We start from the raw sequence: 23227 nt of genomic DNA on the forward strand, positions 1-23227 counted from the left end.
GATTCTTCCTCAGTGTCCTCAGGAAGAAGAGGCGCTGGTGAGCCTTCTTGACCAGGCAAGGTTAAGGTTACTGTACCTTCTTGAACAGGCAAGGTAGAGTACATGATTGATATTTAGAAAGCCCTGCTCTCATGCTTTGCATATGTGACACTGTACTTGTCCATACATAGGTTGGCAAAAAAGATGTTCCACCCAATGTGCTGCAGCAGCCTAGAAAGGCAACACTGTGAGTGTGTCTGTGTAAGCTCTCTCTCTCTATTCTGTGTCTTGCCTTAGAATACATTGTTGGCCACACCTTCTTTTATTTTATACACCCCTAATCACTTCTTGCTGGTCTCTGACTATATATGTAATGCTATGCTACACTCACTCCATATCACAGTGTAGTGTCTGGGATTGCTGGCCTCTGAGGCCACATTAGTAAAATATGGTAGCAGCGTGGATCTAGACAGATTTTTGCTTTTCTTTTGATCTTAAAGTACAAATGTGGGGCACATTAATGTTCTATAAGTGTTTGTTTTGTTAACAGAAAATATTTCTTTTTAAAAAAAGTTTCTTCACCCTTTTTTAAACTTAGTTGGCCTAATGTGCATTTCATTCTAAAATTACTATTGTATAAACCTCTTAAGCCTGCTGTCTAGTCCCTGTATCTAGAGGTCACATAATTAGAGAATGGTGTAATGTGTATTGCAAGTAGACTAGGGCTATGATGCAAGTGTAACAGTCCCAGTTTTCCGACCTAGACAAGTTATTTAATGAGCTTTTTTTTTTTATTATTTGCAGGAGGAGCATTGAACGAATGAAGATTAATGTGCAAAACCTTGGTCCTGATTCGGAGCTGGATTTGGCAACCCACCGCTTTGGGCCAACAGCAGCTGATGTTTTCTTTTCACTTTTGGAAGACTGCATGAAATAAAGTTTAGCACAGGAGACAGAATGCATGTTTCTTTTCAGTCAAGTTTTATTGTAACTTTGTTCCTCGAGGACTTGTAGATGTAGTAAACAAATACAAAGTTTGACAAAATGGCACAACTGCACTTTAATAAAAAGTTCTTTACCTTACAAACCTTGTTTGCATTATTTTTTTGAACCTCTGATTGCTTTGTGTTTTCTTCTTGACTTGATAGGAAAACTTGTGACATCTGTCCTCATCTCTGAGGAACTGTCTCTGTCAGTCTTTCTTTTTCTGTTTGCAAATAGTGGACGTATTTTACGTGACTTGTCCTCATCACAAAGTCTTTTAAAGTTCATATTTTCTTCTTTTGTTTGCACTTCTAGCTCATTGACTTCATGGGCAATATCCTCAGGAATTCTCTCCCATGTCTGAAGAGTCTTTAATATACTTTCCAGTTTCCTGATAATTGTACTACGCCTATCTTCATCTGCAATTTCATCCCCAATTTCATTTTGTATAGGCTCAATTCAATTGCTAACAGCATTTTTTGATTTTGTATCATTCAACTCATTTAAAAGTCCCTTCGCAAGTAGTAGACAAGCACATTTTTTATGATATGAGAAAGTACAGCAATCACATAGATTTGTCACAATACATGGTTTTGATGCTGCTCTTCCAAATAAGCTTTCAACCTCTAGTGATTTTTGAGGCTTTGCAGAAATGATATACTTATTCTTTTGAATCAAGTTGTTGGCATGGGCTTGCAGTTGAATGTCCATGTCTGGAAAGGTCTCACCATCACCACAAGTGAGAAGACTTAATAAAATGAGATGCTTACACGTACGTCCCCTTGTACCAGCTATACAGCTGCAGAACTGTTCTGCAGGGCATACACAGTAAACTACATGTGGATTATTTTCGGATGGAACATTGTATATGTATGTTTCTGTTGAAGCTACAGTAACTGTCATGGCCCAACCATTGTCTAGCATTCTCTGAGCAGACTTCTTTATTTCTTCCATTTGACTTTCCAGAGGGTTATATACCCTCCCAGCAGACTGCAAATCCTGTATTATGTTGAAGTACTTGTCAGTCTTGTTCAGTAGCACATCAATCAGATGATCCAGTCTACGGTTTCGTATGCCACAGAGGAATTGGTATTTTAAACGGTGGAAGAAGCTATATGGAAATAAAAGCAGAGAGATCAGAAAATATTCAAAACACTATGGTAGCTTAGATTTTTACTATAAATAATGAAGCAAGCACGCATTAAAATGGTATATACCGTTCTATTAGATTGTTTGTGTCAGAGTCTCCATGCTTATAACATCTACCGAAGTTAGACCACAGATGACCAATTGGCTCCCAGTGGTTCCTAAAGTACTTGCAGACATCTTTTAAGTCCTTAAACTGGCAGAGAAACATCTCAGCTTTTTTCTTGAATTCATCTTCCTGTAAAAATGGATAAAGAAAATAATGTTTTGTGTTATTAGTATAAGAACTGCAGTTGATTTATAGGTCATAGAGGTAATCCTTGACATAGACCTCAACCCTAGTGTGTGCAGTTAGTGTACTGAAAATCTATCATGTTCTTGATTGATTATACTGAAACCATTTGTAGGACTATATGAAACATGATAGAATAAACAAAAAGGTATTGATTCTATTTGCAGTAAGTAAAACTATTTTATAGTAATACAATATTTTAGTTAGTTTAGAGAAGACACTACAAATAAAAACTGAACGTGTCTGACTAATACAGCGTGAGCCAAATGACAGTCGCGGCACAAATGCAGCAGGAGTCCGATTTCATTCATCACAAGAGCGAAGAGCTGACAGACAAGAAGATCACAGAAGATTTGTTTTCAAAGTGAAATGTAAAAGTGTCTATTTAAGTGAGTTTGTCATTGTACTGTTTTGTTGTTATGTTTTTCATTAGCCAATTATTCTTAATGATCCCACAATTCAAGCAACCTGTCCCTGAATAGGTGCCAATTCTAAACCAAAAGTAAAACGTGCACGGCCAAACTTTCTTTCATTCACAGCCTCATTCATTCACCGTGCGTGTCCACTGCCGTGTTTTCAGTTGATACCTACGGAAGCTTAACTTCCATAGGAATTAATTGAGAACACTCGCTTTGCACCACTCTGTTATGAATGCTCAAGTAGCCGCATTTACTTTGGGTTTGGAATTAGCATTTTAAAAGCCCTTACCAATGATACCGGTATTACCAGTAATTCAGATTAACCAGTAGAAAAATGTCCTCATGTCACATCCTTAGTTTCAGATAAGATTAAACTTATAGTCTAATAATTGTAGTCTAATAAGCAACCTTTAAGAATCTGACAGCATTGCACTGGATGTTGTTGCAATATAGCTTGTTACTAAAGTTGCAAAATGTATGTCACACTACAAGTTACAATTGCACTATAAAACAATGAAAAAGCAACATACCGTGGAACAGGATTTCAGCTCTGACATTAACTGCATTATGTGCGCTCTTGAATCTGCCTTATCAGGTCCACTCACACCAGATTCAGATCTTGACAGCCAACGAGTTACTGCCTGTGTGTAATAAATGGTGTGGAAATATAAAATAATTAATTTAAAATTAGATCTTCTGGTGGTCTAAAGAATTGAATGGCTAGAAGTATTGTGATCAATTGATGGCAACAACTAAAACCTAATAAAAAATAAAAAAAGTCAAATATGTTATTATTGCTATAGTCTAGTAAAGTTAAGTCAAAATTTGTGAACACAAACTCTCTGAAAGCTAGGAATCAGAGAATTAAAAGACAAACTTGTGATGCCATCAGGCATTTCATGAGTTCACACAAATAAGTCCAATAGAAAATGATATGTGTATTTGGCCTACTGTCCGAGGAGAGGGCTCCAAGCTCGGTATTTGGACCGAACCCAGAGTACTCCCCTCATATTCCTGGCTGAAGTAGGAATGAGCCAAGAGAGAGGAGTCTGTAGGAGAGTCGACAGACACATATACATATACACATATACAAAGTTGCGAGAAAAACTATGAGAAACGCTTGCAGAATCTTTTAAAAAAAATATTAAAGAGATCATACAAAATGTTTTTTTTTTAGTACTGTCCCCAATAAGAATTTTTTTTTAACATGTAGTCCACAAGAAAAAAAATGCTGAATTTATTAAAATGACCTGTTCAAAAGTGTATGAACCATTGATTCTCAATAATCGTTCCCTGGTGATCCATGGCTGTGTGTGTTTTGTGAATGTTGTTCATGAGTCTCTTGTTTGTCCTGAGCTATTATACTGCCCGGCTTTCTTCAGAAAAATCCTCCAGGTCCTGCACTTTCTTCAGTTTTCCAGCATCAAAAGCATACAGTCACTGCTAGAAAGGGTCCAAATATGCAGAAGATGCTGGAAAACTGAAGAATGTGCAGGACCTGGAGGATTTTTCTGAAGAACGCCGGGTAGTATAATGGCTCAGGACAAACAAGAGACCCATGAACAACATTCACAAAACACACACAGCCATGGATCATCCAGAGAACGACACAGTATTGAGAATTAATGGTTCATAAACTTTTGAATGGGGTCATTTTAATAAATTCAGCCATTTTTTAATTGTCTTGTGGACTATGTAAACATCATTTATAGAAGATATCTTATTCAGGACAGTACTAAATAAAATATGCATTTTGTATGATATCTTTTTAGATACAATTATGAAATTATGTGAACCCACATTGGGGTTTAACACCCAGACAATCTTGAGTAATTATATTGTTGTAATCTGTTGTATCTACCTTATTTTGCAATGCAGATAAATGTATCTATCATCTACTGATTCATTAGCCACTGTAGGTAAATAAATATAATAACATTAAAATAGATTTATATTCATTTCTATCAAAAGGAGCAAAAATCAAAGCAGTCATTTAATCTTAACAGTACTTACTTGGGTTACATGGTACCAACAAAGGAGAACGTCTGAATCTTTGAATACCTTACGGATGGTATTGATTTCAGCCTGGTCTTTATCAACCATAAAGCACCTAATGAAAATAAATACATGCTTACATAAGCTTCAAGGCAGAGAAAATCTTTAGAAGTTACTAATCAAAATTTCAAATCAATCTGCACATTATAGATGCACTGAGACCTTTGTTCTGAACAGAAAATATGATATTTTGAAGAATGTTTGTAACCATGCAGATCCAAGCAACCATTGACTACCATAGTATTTTTTCCCTACTATGGTAGTCAATGGTTGCTTGGATCTGCATGGTTACAAACATTCTTCAAAATATCTTCTTTTCTGTTCAGAACAAAGAATTTCATACAGGTTTGGAACAACTTGAGGGTGAGCAAATGATGACAGAATTTACATTTTTGGGTTAACGACCATTATTGAATAATTTAAATTTAATCTGTTTGTATTACTTTGGAGCCACAGAAAATGTTGGTTTCAGCTTTTCTAGTGCCAGCTGAAGTGTGACCTGCTTTTCATTTCCCAAGATGATATGGGCAACAGGTATACCATGACCATGACTGTCCCTGACAACTAATGTAAATAAAGGAAAACCATACTGGTTGACACCATGCGTTGCGTCCATAAAAACAATCTCTCTTCCATATTCTTGAATGTTGTCTCTCATGGAGGGTGTTTGAAGAACTATGACAAGATCAGTTTGAGGACTGTGAGGCTGATAGAAAACAACACAGTCTCTGAAAGGGCCCTCAAGAAGTTGTGTTGTGCTACTGGCATCATCTTTGTGTAGCTGATTTTTACGCATCATACATGTCCGGATATTTTCAATGTCTTTTGGGGTAACAAAATATGCTTGGTTGTTGAGATCAGTATGCCCTTGTTCCTTCGACCATTCGTGGGATTTTAAGAGAATTGTATCTGGTTTAACACAAAGAGATATTATATCTTGAATGTACTTGACTAGCTCTTGACAAATGTTTTCCGAGTGACCCTCAGAAGAACTTGTTGGGTCATGTCCTGAATGAAAGCTGTGAATTCTTTCCACTATAACCAGTTTGTTGAGCCAGTCTGTCCTCTTTTTAAAGGAAACATAGGCCTTACATCCTTTGGCCCTTCGACTTCTGGGTGTGTGTGCTCCAGAGCGTTTGCCTGTAAACAAGAAATATCAATTTTTCTGATTTTGCTGAATTTTTGGAGGTGTTTATAGCAGCGAGCCATTCTTGAATAAATTCACAAGCATCTGAATCCTTTTGTAAAACATGGACTGTTATATGTGTCTCTTTTTTGTCTCCTCTTTGCATACAGATGTCTTTATAAATTCCTCCATTTTTGATGTTAAAAACCTAAAAAGCAAAGAAAAACAAAAAATTAGGCAAAAACTATGTAAAGACCATTAAAAAATCCACGATAATATCAAGAAAGCAATGTAATGTTACTGTCAGCTCTTTTTCTAAACATTGGAGTAAAATGGAGATGTTACGTACAAGCCAATATGATGGTCTGAAGACAACTGTCACATGTCTAGTCTGTTCTCTGTTGTGTTTTTGCATTTATCAGGTTTCTTTGTTCTGTTTCCCGCCACTCCTGTGTTTTCTTGGTTACCCTCATTAGTCTAGTTCTGTTCAGCTGTGTTTAGTTAATTATCATCTGTGTCACCTGTGCCCCTCGTTATTTCAGTCATCTGTGTTTGTATATTATTTCCTCTTGTTCACTCTGTCTTTGTTCCGGTCACCGTTATAAGTTACTGCTATGCAATCCCTGTATGTGGTTTTAAACCTTCCCTCAGTAAACTACGTTTGAGATACTCCTCTGCCTCTCCTGGCCTTCCTGCCTGAGCCAAACCGTAACAACAACATCGCGTAACAGAATAAATCAGTGATGACTTGAGGTCAACATATGCATATGATGGTCTGAAGTCAACATCGCGTAACAGAATAAATCAGCGATGACTTGAGGTCAACATATGCATATGATGGTCTGAAGACAACATCGCGTAACAGAATAAATCAGTGATGACTTGAGGTCAACATATGCATATGATGGTCTGAAGACAACATCGCGTAACAGAATAAATCAGTGATGACTTGAGGTCAACATTTGCATATGATGGTCTGAAGTCAACATCGCGTAACAGAATAAATCAGTGATGACTTGAGGTCAACATTTGCATATGATGGTCTGAAGTCAACATCGCGTAACAGAATAAATCAGTGATGACTTGAGGTCAACATTTGCATATGATGGTCTGAAGACAACATCGCGTAACAGAATAAATCAGTGATGACTTGAGGTCAACATATGCATATGATGGTCTGAAGACAACATCGCGTAACAGAATAAATCAGCGATGACTTGAGGTCAACATATGCATATGATGGTCTGAAGTCAACATCGCGTAACAGAATAAATCAGTGATGACTTGAGGTCAACATGCATATGATGGTCTGAAGTCAACATCGCGTAACAGAATAAATCAGTGATGACTTGAGGTCAACATTTGCATATGATGGTCTGAAGTCAACATCGCGTAACAGAATAAATCAGTGATGACTTGAGGTCAACATTTGCATATGATGGTCTGAAGTCAACATCGCGTAACAGAATAAATCAGTGATGACTTGAGGTCAACATATGCATATGATGGTCTGAAGTCAACATCGCGTAACAGAATAAATCAGTGATGACTTGAGGTCAACATATGCATATTATGGTCTGAAGACAACATCGCGTAACAGAATAAATCAGTGATGACTTGAGGTCAACATATGCATATGATGGTCTGAAGACAACATCGCGTAACAGAATAAATCAGCGATGACTTGAGGTCAACATATGCATATGATGGTCTGAAGACAACATCGCGTAACAGAATAAATCAGCGATGACTTGAGGTCAACATATGCATATGATGGTCTGAAGACAACATCGCGTAACAGAATAAATCAGTGATGACTTGAGGTCAACATATGCATATGATGGTCTGAAGTCAACATCGCGTAACAGAATAAATCAGTGATGACTTGAGGTCAACATATGCATATGATGGTCTGAAGTCAACATCGCGTAACAGAATAAATCAGTGATGACTTGAGGTCAACATATGCATATGATGGTCTGAAGACAACATCGCGTAACAGAATAAATCATTGATGATAAGTATATAAGCTTATTATGTAATAATACATATAATAAGCTAATAATGATAAATAAGCTCATTCAAACACTTCTCCCTGGATCTCGCAGTGAGCTCTCTGTTGGACCGAGTTGCGCGCAAAGTTGATGCAAAAAAAAAATGATGCAATATAAGGCAACAGTTGATTTTTGCTCTGTATATGCTAATTAAAGAGATTTTAAGGACCTTCGCTGTGGCACTGGCACCCATAGATATGCATCACTTACGCAGTCTGTATAGCCCTGTTCAATGTAGCAATAATTTTGTCATAGTAGCACACTGCTGTACACTAATAAGATTATTTAAACAAAATCATTGGACTGACCTTGTAACTTGGCAGATGGGATGTAGAGTTCACTGCAGCGCGCACGCACAGGCCGTTTTTTTTTTTCAAATTTGGCGGACTCGCACTGCAGAGCGTACGGGACTCACGGTGATGACGTCATAAACGTTGATTGGCTGAGGCAGTTGTTGTCCCAGGGTCATCATTAAAGCACATTGGTCTCAGGACAGCAAGGGCAAAATCATGACGTGCGCTCTGGGTCGCATTACAGTCAAAATTAAGTCTAAATGCATCTGGTTGTTGAAACCACATATGAAAAAATTTACATGGGAGAGAGTGTTATGGGTTAAATTACATGTTATAGCCCGATATGATGTCACTACTGAAGCAAGCATCGCCGCAGACGAGCAGCTGCATATCTCTTCATCAAGCCAGTGAACAAACTACCAAAAGTAAAGTCGTAGGTGCTCAACATGCAATTATATTTATTAAGAGTAAAGAAACTGAATGATCTTACCAGTGCTGTTGCCGCGCTTCTTCATATTGCGGTCTTTGATTTTGAAAATAGCTGATGATCAATAAAATGCAGCTCATATCTGTTGTTTTCGGTGATGTGAAATCCAATAAATCTGCATATAGTGCAGGAATGAAGATCGGATTTATATCCATTTTTCAGAGATACATGTATGTGCTCAAGTGTAAATGAAATTGTTTTGATAAATCAGATAGCTTTGATTTACACACAGCGTGTGTGTTCTCCAGGTCGTCCTTACCAGGTTGTTCATAAAAGTTGAAATGTGCCCAGACATCTGCTTTTAAAGTAGTTGGATCATTTTAATCACTCACTCTGCTGACGCAGGAGCCGACATTCTAAAGTAGATCCCAGATGCACTGCGCCTTGTTTGCAAGCAGAGGAAAGCACACGCATGCGTCGTGGCATTCTTGTAACCGCGTGTCAAAGCTTGACATGGAAGAGCAGAATTTGTTGAATAAAGTTGTTATTTTTGTTTTCTCTGCGCACACAAAGTATTCTTGTATCTTCACAACATTAAGCTTGAACCACTGGTGTTACATAGCCTGGATGCCAGCCGAACTTAGCCCCGCCCACAACATTTTAACTCGGGCAGTTCGGTCTGGACTCGATCCGTTGGGGAGCAACTATGCCTGAACAGAAGCTGTTCGGACCAATCAAATTGTCAGGGCTGGCTTTAGACGATGATGGACAGATGATAAACAGTAACGTAAGCATCCACGTCACCAAAGAGCATTTGGGTTGAATTTGTTCTAATCCTAAACTGAGAACTTGTTCGTATGTGCATTCACCTTTTCTATTTCTCTCATAAATGATGATCGTGTTGGTAAGTAAACTCTGTGTATCCGTAAATTCTCTTTTACAACACTGGCAAAGATCGTTAACACTTACTTCTTCCAGCGCGCGTGCACAGGGTTGCCAAGTTTTCACAAACCCATCCAATTGCTACTCAAAACTAGCCCAAAACAAGCCCAATAGCTTTCCGGGGGTGGGGTTCTCCGGAAAAAAGGTGATTGGGGGTAAAATATGTGTTTTTTTGGCTGGGTTGCCTGGGTTCCTGGGTCTAAATATCACATAATTGGGGTCGCTTCAACCCGCGGACATGGAAAAACAGCCCGCGGCAAAACCGCGGACTTGGCAACACTGTGTGCAGTTGAGTTCTGTCGACATTTGACAACTAACGTTATGCGTCGCTCCGTTGCTCTGATTGGTTGTAGGTCTATCCAATTGAGGTCTTTCCTGGTTCGGTTGAAACACGCCCCATAATCACAGCCCAACGGAGCAGTATCAGACTCATATTCTGACTAGAATTGAGTATGACAACGTCAGGCTAGGTGTCACATGGACTCATTTAACAATGTCCTTACTACCTTTCTGGACCTTGAATGTAGTAGTTTGTAGTAGGTGTCCTGAAGATGAACAAAGGAAAGAGAAAAACACAAACTAAATAAAAACTGAAACCGGCTTCAATGCAACAGGCCTCAGGTCAGTAAATCAACTTCTAACAACAGTATAAGTAAACTTTTTTTTTCTTTAGGGGAGGCATCAAATCAACAAAAGAGGGTTGCAGTACTGCAGGGGCTGCCATGGATCGTGCGTGAGAATCGCAATTCATAAAGATCTGTGATGTATATGGAAAGTAAGGAGGTACGCTGGAGGCAGTTGAGTAGTTGAAGTTAATGTATTATTTCTAACTATGTGGATGAAGAATGTGTGAAATTAAAATAGGCTAGGGCTAGGTTATAGGTGTCAGATCCACGCCAGACTCCTAGGAAGATATGATCAGGGGCATGACTCTTGGAATCATCACAGTGGTGGAATGTGTGATCTGCTGCCTTTGACATGGTCAATCAGATTTTTCTGTCCACCCTTTCATCACTGGTCATCACAGGGATTCTACTCCACTGGTTTGAGTCCTATATCACAGGTAGGTCTTTCAAGGTTGCCTGGAGAGGGGAGGTATCCAAAGCACATCAGCTGACAACTGGGGTTCCTCAGGGCTCAGTGCTTGGACCTCTCCTCTTCTCCCTTTACACTACATCATTGGGTCCCATCATACAGGCACATGGCTTCTCATACCCCTGCTATGCTGATAACACTCAGCTCTACCTTTCATTCCAACCAGACGACCCCACAGTAGCTGCAAGAATCTCCAGCTGTCTGGCGGACATCTCGGCATGGATGAAAAAACATCCCCTGTAGCTCAACCTGGCAAAGACTGAACTGCTCGTCTTCCCGGCCAATCCGACAATACAACATGACTTCACCATCCAGCTAGGTTCTTCTCGGATCACCCCATCAGGGTCGGTCAGAAACCTTGGCATATTCTTTGACGATCAGCTGTCCTTCAAAGGCCACATTTCAAAGACAGCTTGCTCATGCAGGTTTGCGCTCCATAACATCAGGAAGATCATACCTTTTCTAACATAAAACGCAACACAGCTTCTTGTCCAGGCCCTAGTCATTTCTAGGCTTGACTACTGCAATGCACTTCTGGCTGGACTTCCATCATGTGCAATCAAAATGCTCCAAATGATCCAGAATGCAGCAGCACGTCTTATCTTCAACGAACCCAAAAGGGCCCACGTCACACCACTCTTCATCTCTCTGCACTGGCTACCACTCGCATCAAGTTCAAGGCGCTTACGCTCGCTTACAGATCCACCACAAGCTCAGCTCCTGCATACTTTGACTCTCTCCTACAAGTCTACACCCCCACCAGAAGCCTTCCCTCAGCTAAGGAGCGACAGCTTGTGGTACCATCACAGAGAGGCAGAAAATCCCTCTCCAGAACTTTCACGGTTCCCTGCTGGTGGAACAATCTTCCCACCTCCATCCGAATTGCAGAATCACTGACAGCATTCAAACGACAGCTGAAAACTCACCTCTTCCACAAGCACTTAACCTTAACTTTAAAAAAAAAAAAAATTCTGCTACTTCTTCCCTGCCCTAGGCAAGGCAAGGCAAGTTTATTTGTATAGCACATTTCATACACAGTGGCAATTCAAAGTGCTTTACACAGAAATGAAGTTAAAATAGTCATAAGTGAATAAAATAAAAATATATAGTATAACAGTTATAATAGGAATTAAAAGGAAATAAAAATAAAGATGAAATCCCCTATCTGGCCCTAGTGTGTGATGCTCTGTGCACTGTCCAAAACGTAGTACTTCAGGCACTTTCTGTGTTTAGTTGCCTCCTCATGACGGATCGCTTCCTGTACTCCTCAGTTGTAAGTCGCTTTGGATAAAAGCGTCTGCTAAATGCATAAATGGAAATGTAATGGAAATGTAATGGAGGAAGCAGTCGTTCTGCGAGGGACTTGGTTACATACCAAATGTATGTGAACATGAAGGGATTGCAAGAGTGCACTCCCTTAAAAATACATTGTTGAATTAAAGATGTTGTTGAGGTAAGGTGGTATGTATTTCTACATATTTCCTCACATTTTTAAAAGTTAGATGGCATGAGGGTAAGCAATGAACAATGGTATTTAAATTGTGTCAACTGACGTTTTTCACATGAATACACTTTCCATATATTCAAATAAATGTTCTTTTAAATTTAAATAATGTTCAAAATTTCCTGCATTGTTACCTATTAATGACACCGTAATTATTATTCCTGCAAAACTAGACCAACCTGTAAAACACTTTTTGAGGTCATGTTCCTAAAAAACAAGTATGTGGTGTTTTTTTTACAGGTTGGTCTAGTTTTGCTGGGATAATTACGGTGTCATTAATGGATAATTATGCAGAAAGTGATGCAGTACGAATGAGTAATACTACATTAATAATTCAGCTACTACTATTAACTAATATAAAACAAGTGTGACCTCGACTTTATGGCGGTTAAGAATGTCAAAAAAATTGACAATGCCACCCCACCTTTTACGGTATAGGGGACCCTAGCAATGATATTTTTAAACACAGTATAAAAGTTAAATTTTATTAAAATGACAGATACAATCCTTCTCCACAGATATTATTGGAATGATAGCCTGGTAGACAGCAAATGTTATTTTTCAACAAACAAAAAGAAAATAAAAAAAAACAACACAGCAAAAAGAGAAAAATAACCAAAAACATAACACTTCAATTCAACGACTCCAAAAAAAAAAAAACCCAACAAAACAGAGTAACAAAACAAACACTGCTCACCACAAATTAGGATTGAATTATCAAATAAATATCACAAAGAGAAACCAATAATAAATCTAGTGCTAAAATAAAGTATAGTAAACTTGGGTTGTCCATTAAATTATATTACATTAAAAAATAATAATTAAACAATTATAGATATGAAACTCAGAATAAAGTTAATCAAACTGGAATCATAAACTGGATAACAAACCACTGATGGAGTTTTGGTTCCTTACCACTGTTGCCTTTGGCTTGGCTTGCTCAGTTGGGGACACTAAATTTTCAACTAAATATCAAAATAAATGTAATTACTAAATTAAATTAAATACAGCAACTAAATTACCGATCTGCCCACATTGTCACTGTATGATAATTGAAATGAGCTAGATGACATCACCGTTTTCTACAGCCGAATCAAATTCTGTTGCATTATTTTCCTGTTTAACACCGTGAAGGTGCTTTGAAACAATCTGCATTGTAAAGAGCGCTATATAAATAAAGTTGACTTGACATGGGAGGAAACAAACCAATCCAAAACAGATAAAATCAACCAAAATGGTTGCTTCGAATCCGTTGAGGATGAGGAAATTGCACATAGCGTGCAGAGTCTGGGCCTTCTGGTCCATGGCCTTGTGAGGCCTTTGGCTCTGTGTGTGTGGAGGCCTGCCATGTGGACACCCTGCTGGGTGGGAGCCCACAGACAAAGCGCGTTGTGTCTGCGAAGCAGGAGAAGGAAGAGAGAGAGAGAGAGAGAGAGAGAGAGAGAGAGAGAGAGAGAGAGAGAGAGAGAGAGAGAGAGAGAGAGAGAGAGAGTACACCATCCCGAGTAAACTTTTTTTTTCTTTAGGGGAGGCATCAAATCAACAAAAGAGGGTTGCAGTACTGCAGGGGCTGCCATGGATCGTGCGTGAGAATCGTAATTCATAAAGATCTGTGATGTATATGGAAAGTAAGGAGGTACGCTGGAGGCAGTTGAGTAGTCGAAGTTAATGTATTATTTCTAACTATGTGGATGAAGAATGTGTGAAATTAAAATAGGCTAGGGCTAGGTTATAGGTGTCAGATCCACGCCAGACTCCTAGGAAGATATGATCAGGGGCATGACTCTTGGAATCATCACAGTGGTGAAATGTGTGATCTGCTGCCTTTGACATGGTCAATCAGATTTTTCTGTCCACCCTTTCATCACTGGTCATCACAGGGATTCTACTCCACTTGTTTGAGTCCTATATCACAGGTAGGTCTTTCAAGGTTGCCTGGAGAGGGGAGGTATCCAAAGCACATCAGCTGACCACTGGGGTTCCTCAGGGCTCAGTGCTTGGACCTCTCCTCTTCTCCCTTTACACTACATCATTGGGTCCCATCATACAGGCACATGGCTTCTCATACCCCTGCTATGCTGATAACACTCAGCTCTACCTTTCATTCCAACCAGACGACCCCACAGTAGCTGCAAGAATCTCCAGCTGTCTGGCGGACATCTCGGCATGGATGAAAAAACATCCCCTGTAGCTCAACCTGGCAAAGACTGAACTGCTCGTCTTCCCGGCCAATCCGACAATACAACATGACTTCACCATCCAGCTAGGTTCTTCTCGGATCACCCCATCAGAGTCGGTCAGAAACCTTGGCATATTCTTTGACGATCAGCTGTCCTTCAAAGGCCACATTTCAAAGACAGCTTGCTCATGCAGGTTTGCGCTCCATAACATCAGGAAGATCATACCTTTTCTAACATAAAACGCAACACAGCTTCTTGTCCAGGCCCTGGTCATTTCTAGGCTTGACTACTGCAATGCACTTCTGGCTGGACTTCCATCATGTGCAATCAAAATGCTCCAAATGATCCAGAATGCAGCAGCACGTCTTATCTTCAACGAACCCAAAAGGGCCCACGTCCCACCACTCTTCATCTCTCTGCACTGGCTACCACTCGCATCAAGTTCAAGGCGCTTACGCTCGCTTACAGATCCACCACAAGCTCAGCTCCTGCATACTTTGACTCTCTCCTACAAGTCTACACCCCCACCAGAAGCCTTCCCTCAGCTAAGGAGCGACAGCTTGTGGTACCATCACAGAGAGGCAGAAAATCCCTCTCCAGAACTTTCACGGTTCCCTGCTGGTGGAACAATCTTCCCACCTCCATCCGAATTGCAGAATCACTGACAGCATTCAAACGACAGCTGAAAACTCACCTCTTCCACAAGCACTTAACCTTAACTTTAAAAAAAAAAAAATTCTGCTACTTCTTCCCTGCCCTAGGCAAGGCAAGGCAAGTTTATTTGTATAGCACATTTCATACACAGTGGCAATTCAAAGTGCTTTACACAGAAATGAAGTTAAAATAGTCATAAGTGAATAAAATAAAAATATATAGTATAACAGTTATAATAGGAATTAAAAGGAAATAAAAATAAAGATGAAATCCCCTATCTGGCCCTAGTGTGTGATGCTCTGTGCAATGTCCAAAACGTAGTACTTCAGGCACTTTCTGTGTTTAGTTGCCTCCTCATGACGGATCGCTTCCTGTACTCCTCAGTTGTAAGTCGCTTTGGATAAAAGCGTCTGCTAAATGCATAAATGGAAATGTAATGGAAATGTAATGGAGGAAGCAGTCGTTCTGCGAGGGACTTGGTTACATACCAAATGTATGTGAACATGAAGGGATTGCAAGAGTGCACTCCCTTAAAAATACATTGTTGAATTAAAGATGTTGTTGAGGTAAGGTGGTATGTATTTCTACATATTTCCTCACATTTTTAAAAGTTAGATGGCATGAGGGTAAGCAATGAACAATGGTATTTAAATTGTGTCAACTGACGTTTTTCACATGAATACACTTTCCATATATTCAAATAAATGTTCTTTTAAATTTAAATAATGTTCAAAATTTCCTGCATTGTTACCTATTAATGACACCGTAATTATTATTCCTGCAAAACTAGACCAACCTGTAAAACACTTTTTGAGGCCATGTTCCTAAAAAACAAGTATGTGGTGTTTTTTTTACAGGTTGGTCTAGTTTTGCTGGGATAATTACGGTGTCATTAATGGATAATTATGCAGAAAGTGATGCAGTACGAATGAGTAATACTACATTAATAATTCAGCTACTACTATTAACTAATATAAAACAAGTGTGACCTCGACTTTATGGCGGTTAAGAATGTCAACCAAATTGACAATGCCACCCCACCTTTTACGGTATAGGGGACCCTAGCAATGATATTTTTAAACACAGTATAAAAGTTAAATTTTATTAAAATGACAGATACAATCCTTCTCCACAGATATTATTGGAATAATAGCCTGGTAGACAGCAAATGTTATTTTTCAACAAACAAAAAGAAAATAAAAAAAACCAACACAGCAAAAAGAGAAAAATAACCAAAAACATAACACTTCAATTCAACGACTCCAAAAAAAAAAAAACCCAACAAAACAGAGTAACAAAACAAACACTGCTCACCACAAATTAGGATTGAATTATCAAATAAATATCACAAAGAGAAACCAATAATAAATCTAGTGCTAAAATAAAGTATAGTAAACTTGGGTTGTCCATTAAATTATATTACATTAAAAAATAATAATTAAACAATTATAGATATGAAACTCAGAATAAAGTTAATCAAACTGGAATCATAAACTGGATAACAAACCACTGATGGAGTTTTGGTTCCTTACCACTGTTGCCTTTGGCTTGGCTTGCTCAGTTGGGGACACTAAATTTTCAACTAAATATCAAAATAAATGTAATTACTAAATTAAATTAAATACAGCAACTAAATTACCGATCTGCCCACATTGTCACTGTATGATAATTGAAATGAGCTAGATGACATCACCGTTTTCTACAGCCGAATCAAATTCTGTTGCATTATTTTCCTGTTTAACACCGTGAAGGTGCTTTGAAACAATCTGCATTGTAAAGAGCGCTATATAAATAAAGTTGACTTGACATGGGAGGAAACAAACCAATCCAAAACAGATAAAATCAACCAAAATGGTTGCTTCGAATCCGTTGAGGATGAGGAAATTGCACATGGCGTGCAGAGTCTGGGCCTTCTGGTCCATGGCCTTGTGAGGCCTTTGGCTCTGTGTGTGTGGAGGCCTGCCATGGGAGCCCACAGACAAAGCGCGTTGTGTCTGCGAAGCAGGAGAAGGAAGAGAGAGAGAGAGAGAGAGAGAGAGAGAGAGAGAGAGAGAGAGAGAGAGAGAGAGAGAGAGAGAGAGAGAGAGAGAGAGAGAGAGAGAGAGAAAAGAGTGCATCGCTCCTTAAGAAGTCTGCGCGAGGTCACCACCTCCTGAGATAGACTTGACCAATGAGATTGTTGGGATTTCCAAGCGGGAAGTTCCTTTGGAGATTTTATGGCTCTTTGTTTCAAACATGAAATCAGAGGGGTCTGTGCCCATTTATGCTCTAATTAATGCAACAAACATATTGCCTCCTACGAGAACGGGACATACATGGAAGAGTAAGTCGTGAAGCGAGCATTCATTTGATAGGAGACACAACATATATACAGGCAATTATGTGTCTGATTTGCCTCAGTCGTACAAAACCATACATGAAACACAAGCCAAACGTAAAAATAAGACCTCCCATACAGTGGTACACCAGTAAATAAAACACCAAGACTTAAATACAATTTATTATAATTAATAAAGCATTTATTAATCTTTGTTAATGTTAATATGGCACTCTGTATCATCAAAAAGCAATTAAGCCAATTTATGGCAAAAACTAACCAATGTACTTTGGCTGCGAGACCACAAAATCATTCAATAAAGTCACATTGGAAGTCATACGTCAACCACAAAGTCATACATCAAACAAACAAACAGATAAAACATGAAAAAAAAAACTATTTCGAAGAAAGTAACAAAAAGCATGTGCAAACACAAAATAGTGACAAACATACAGCTTTCGCCACTAATTACCCCCTTCGAATCCTCAGGGCACTAAAGTTCAAGCCTCCTGAATCTCGATGCGCCACCGATGGCCGGGAACGCACTATTATTCTGCTTGTCAAGGTATAATGATATGAATTAGTGTTACCTGTAGAGTCACAGCAAATACATTGTCTGGTGTATAACAGTATAGCAGAAGAACAGTCGAGGAGATCAGCACTGAGAGAGAAAGAAACAATTTGATTCAATTCGATATCACGATGTATCACAATGCACTGCATTCTCATGTATACAATTTTGTCAGTCAGTTATAGGAACTGAACCTTTAATTTTACCTGCTCAAAGAAATTATGCTTGTTGAATGTATCAAACAAAACTCAAGTCTGGGCACAGAAGACAACAGGAGCATTTAGAACAAATACACAAAATACTAAAAGCCACTTCAGGAGGTGCTCTGGGTCGCATTACAGTCAAAATTAAGTCTAAATGCATCTGGTTGTTGAAACCACATATGAAAAAATTAACATGGGAGAGTGTGTTATGGGTTAAATTACATGTTATAGCCCGATATGGTGTCACTACTGAAGCATGCATCGCCGCAGACGAGCAGCTGCATATCTCTTCATCAAGCCAGTGAACAAACTACCAAAAGTAAAGTCGTAGGTGCTCAACATGCAATTATGTTTATTAAGAGTAAAGAAACCGAATGATCTTACCAGTGCTGTTGCCGCGCTTCTTCATATTCTTCCTTTGATTTTGAAATTAGCTGATAATCAATAAAATGCAGCTCTCTCATATCTGTTGTTTTCGGTGATGTGAAATCCAATAAATCTGCATATAGTGCAGGAATGAAGATCGGATTTATATCCATTTTTCAGAGATACATGTATGTGCTCAAGTGTAAATGAAATTGTTTTAATAAATCAGATAGCTTTGATTTACACACAGCGCGTGTGTTCTCCAGGTCGTCCTTACCAGGTTGTTCATAAAAGTTGAAATGTGCCCAGACATCTGCTTTTAAAGTAGTTGGATCATTTTAATCACTCACTCTCACGTCTTGCCTCCCTCTGCCATTGTATGCTACCGCAACAAAGCACGTACGTGACAAATGACGTCAGAAAAGAATCAGTACATTATAATCGGTTATGGTTTATTACTGAATTATTACCGAATCGTCTGCATCTCGTCTGACACCCCTAGCCTGAAGTGGCTTCTTATCACAGAATGAGGCAGACAGTATATTATTTTGAATTCTATATATAATTAATGCAATGTCGATTAGCATTGCATCATAAATATACTTTTTTCCTATGAAAATACCCAAGATGGCTTGAAGAACACAGAGAAACAATATATTTTTGCAGTTGTTTATTGTCTTCATATTTAATGTCAAAGCGTTTCTATCTTTTTTTTATTCAGCTACAGAGATAGTTGTGTTAGAGATTTTCTGGAATGTCATAAGGTATTTTACTTCTGTGAGGCATATTTGGACATTATGTGTGAGGACGCCCTCCGGCTTTCAGTATGAAATGACAAATACATAACGTGTTTTAGTGCTTTAATGGTATTTTAATGGTCACACAACTTTCATAAAAGGGGGGTATTCCAGAAAGCAAGGTTAACTTACTGTCACATATACCCTGAACTCTCTGTTAATTAACCCAATATTTTGCTTGATGTATGCTGGTTCCAAAAACGGGTCCAGGAGTAAGTTCAGACAAATCAAGCACAGCGTTAGTTCAGTCAGACCACGTAGGCATAGTGCTGCTGTCAGCTGACACGGTTCCAATCATTCCAATCCCTACCATTCTCCTATTAGACTGGGGATATATATACGTGGCATTTCTGCTCGGGAAGTATGCTTAAATTGCTCACAAGCTTTGCGATACAAGCCAATCACAGCATGAAAATTACGCGCATGTTATTTATATCACATCTTACCTGCTGCTTCCTGATGATGGACACATCGGACATCTAACTGAATTGATTCGAACTGCTTCGCCGGATGATATCCAGGATTCCTACACCGAAGACCTCGATACAACCCAGCTCGTGAGATGCAGCTCTATGGCCCAAAGAAAGGATCTTGTCCACCTTGTACTCCCTCAAAGTACAAGCTCCACCGAATCTGAAACATGATCAGCTCTTGACCTTTTTACAAGAAGTCAATCAAGACCCGCAACCCCTATCTACCAACGCAGAACCTTCTCTTCCCAGAGCTACAGGCCGTAAATCCATGGAGAAAAGGAAAAATACTTCCACCGATCATGTGTCAACTCCAAAAAAGGCAAAATAATCTCATCCCTCCCAGGAGCCAACACAACAGGGAGGCGACAGGATTTTCTCAGTGCTGCTGTCAATCCAAGGAACCCTCACCGGAATGGACAACAGGATCCAAGTGCTGGAATCACAACGCTTATCTTCCGCACGGGTGATGTTCGACGGGCAGACTTCCAGCTCGACATCAGACTGCGCCCTTATCGACTTTCCTGCTAATTTTACTAGAAGATCTCTCGGCTCTGCGTTATCTGCCGCTTCCATCGGGGTGCCTTTCTTTCCCTCAGAAGCTGCCATCTCTCCTCAACTGCACGCTAAAATACTGTCAGGTAACGACATTAACTTAGTTAAAATGTTATGCGCAGAAACTAATGAAAGAAGGATGGTGGACTGTGGTGACATGAAGCCAGCGCAAGTTCTGCCAATCGTTACGTCACTACCTGCTCATCTATCCAATAATATCCTTTTCTGTTGCATAAAAAGGTAGTTATTACTCATGTCTGAGTTTGCAGATACTGTCGCTTCAGCACCATCATCCTCCCCACCACCACCACCTTTCCTCCATCCCCGCCCTACACAACCAGTCGGGCCCTCCTATCATCCTCAACACTACCAGATGGGCTCTCCCCTCTACCCTGAAGACTTCAGGATGTTCTCTTCCTCCATCTACCACACCACCACCAGATGGTCCCCTTCCTTACTTCGTGGGGGTGGGCTGCGCCTCTGCCTTCGTCTTCAGGCAGGATAGGCAGATTCCGTACCCTCGGAATGCGAATTACGAATGGGGCCTACGCCAAAGAACTTGATTGCTTGCTGAGCTCCTAAATAAATGTTATTGTTACAGCATTAATTCTCCCGAGTCTTTCTGGTAGAACTATCAGTTATTCTCAAAGATAGTGACCCAAGACTTACCGAAAGTTTAACAATGGCCGAATTTAACGTCGCTTTCAGCATGTTCAGAGACATCATCTGCAAAGTGTATCCAGACAGGAGAAAGGAATTAGATACCTATCTAGCCATAATTTTGTATCTCGCAATGTCTTATGGCGGCACACTATTTTATGAATACCACAAATCATTTTCATCTAAAGAAGCAATGTACATACAACACTTCAATCAGTGATTGGACTGGTCCGTGGTCGATCTCGCACTCATTAGCAGGCACTTTACGGGCCACCAAGTGCTGTCATGCTCACTCTCAGAGATGTATAAAGTACTAGAGACACATACTTGAGTAAAAGTACAAGTTCCTTATCAAAAAAGTGACTTGAGTAGAAGTTGAAGTGCTCTTTAAGCACCTCACTTAAGTAGAAGTACTAAAGTATTCAACATTTTTTGTACTTAAGTATTGCAAGTAGTTTATTTTAAAATGTACTACTCAAGTACTGAAAGTAAAAGTACAAGTATTGTGTTATGTAGTTATTAAAGAAAGTAGTCAAAAGTTTGAACATCATATTGTTTTTATTATTTCAAATGATTAAGCTAAAGGACAATCACAATGTAGGTAATTTTTCTACATATTGTCATATAAATAACCTGAAAATACTGTAGTTCATTAAGATTAAATCTTACTATAACCACTCTTACTAAAAAAAAAAATGGGGTAAGCACACTTCTCATTTCAAGAGGTGTTCTGAGTAAATTATTTGTTTGTAACACTTTACAATATGGTTTGATTTGTTAACATTACATTAGTTAATGTATTAGACTAATAACTAACATGAACTAACCATGATCAATCCATTTGTTCCTGTATTAATCTTTGTTAATAAAAATACAGCTGTTCATTGTTTGTATATGTTACTTCACAGTGCACATTAACTATGTAAACAAATAGAGAGCAATTTGAGCGCAAGACGCTCGTGTTGTTTTAAAGACAGTGAATGCGCGTTCGCGGGGCTCTCTCGCGCGCTCTCTCTTGCACAGTCTCTCTCGCACTCTCTCTCTCTCATGCGCGGTAATGTGGGTTTGGAATGGAATGATTCGTAACATTTTTATAATTGTAACGACTAACGATGCAGCACAAAAAAAAAATATCGGAGTAAAAGTATTAAACTCATCAAAAATATGTACTGAAGTAAAAGTGGAAGTAGGAGAAAAAAAATAATACTCTAGTAAAGTACAGATACTGCCTTTTAGTACAGTAGTGAAGTAGTTCTACTTCGTTACTATACATCTCTGCTCACTCTGCAGGTCGTTTCTCCACACCACATTTCACTGCCCCAAGACCACTTCAACTCACGACACTAGCGTTACGGTGCCAGAACAAGTGAAGCCTGAAAGACTAACTCCTCTTTGCAATAGTTTCAATGAAAATGTCTGTACTCATAATAATTGTACATTTTTTCATGCTTGCGGCTATTGTGGGAACGGCTACCCAAAGTTTTTGTAACCCTAGTATGGGTAAGTACACACTAGATTAGCTTGAATGAATAAACAAAAACCCCAAATCTCAATTCAACTTAGAAAATTCAAATCACAACAACAAGACTTTGAATACAAAATTAAACTTGTATTAATTGAACAACAATTGAAATGAACAATTACAATAAACAAGGGTGTAGGTGCGTTATCGGTGTACGTGTACGTAAAAGGATCACCGGTTCGGTTTACTCAATTTCATGTTGCGGAGCTCAGATTAGTTGCTCCAATTTACTGGGAGTAACATTTCCTTTGGGTTCAATATCAGGGAAAAGTTTCAGGCGGGGAAAAAAAATCCATGGGTTGCAAGTTTTTGCACAATCCTACCGCAATACTGGACGGCAAGGAGCTCTCCGCACAAATCACCTGGAGATCACAAATCAAGCTGGGTGGCTCACCACTTCCATCCGGAAGAGAGTATTCAAGGAGGAACCAAAAACCTGGCTAAGATTCCATGAATGTTCTTTCGTTCCTAAAATCAACAAGACATGAAAACAAATCTCTGTACCTCTTCTGATGCATATACTGTACTGTCACGTTCAAACAAGGAAAAACTTGAGTGAGGACTCATTTGCAGATTAAATTATTTATTAAAATAAAACAAACATACTAACAAAACA

General features: G+C 39.1%; 1 protein-coding gene across 1 annotated transcript; it reads right to left on the reverse strand.

Annotated features, from left to right (window-relative positions):
- Positions 1-1729: 1729 nt before the first annotated feature.
- Positions 1730-4923, reverse strand: LOC307121304 (uncharacterized protein; the record flags this gene model as incomplete). The annotated part of the gene is made up of 5 exons (XM_079808823.1): positions 1730-1775; positions 1982-2074; positions 2181-2347; positions 3351-3461; positions 4834-4923. 5 exons carry the CDS (start codon positions 4921-4923, stop codon positions 1730-1732), a joined length of 507 nt encoding a protein of 168 aa, XP_079664949.1.
- Positions 4924-23227: the final 18304 nt, after the last annotated feature.

Source organism: Gobio gobio (assembly GCF_949357685.1).
Source record: "Gobio gobio genome assembly, chromosome: 25".
Taxonomy (NCBI): domain Eukaryota; kingdom Metazoa; phylum Chordata; class Actinopteri; order Cypriniformes; family Gobionidae; genus Gobio; species Gobio gobio.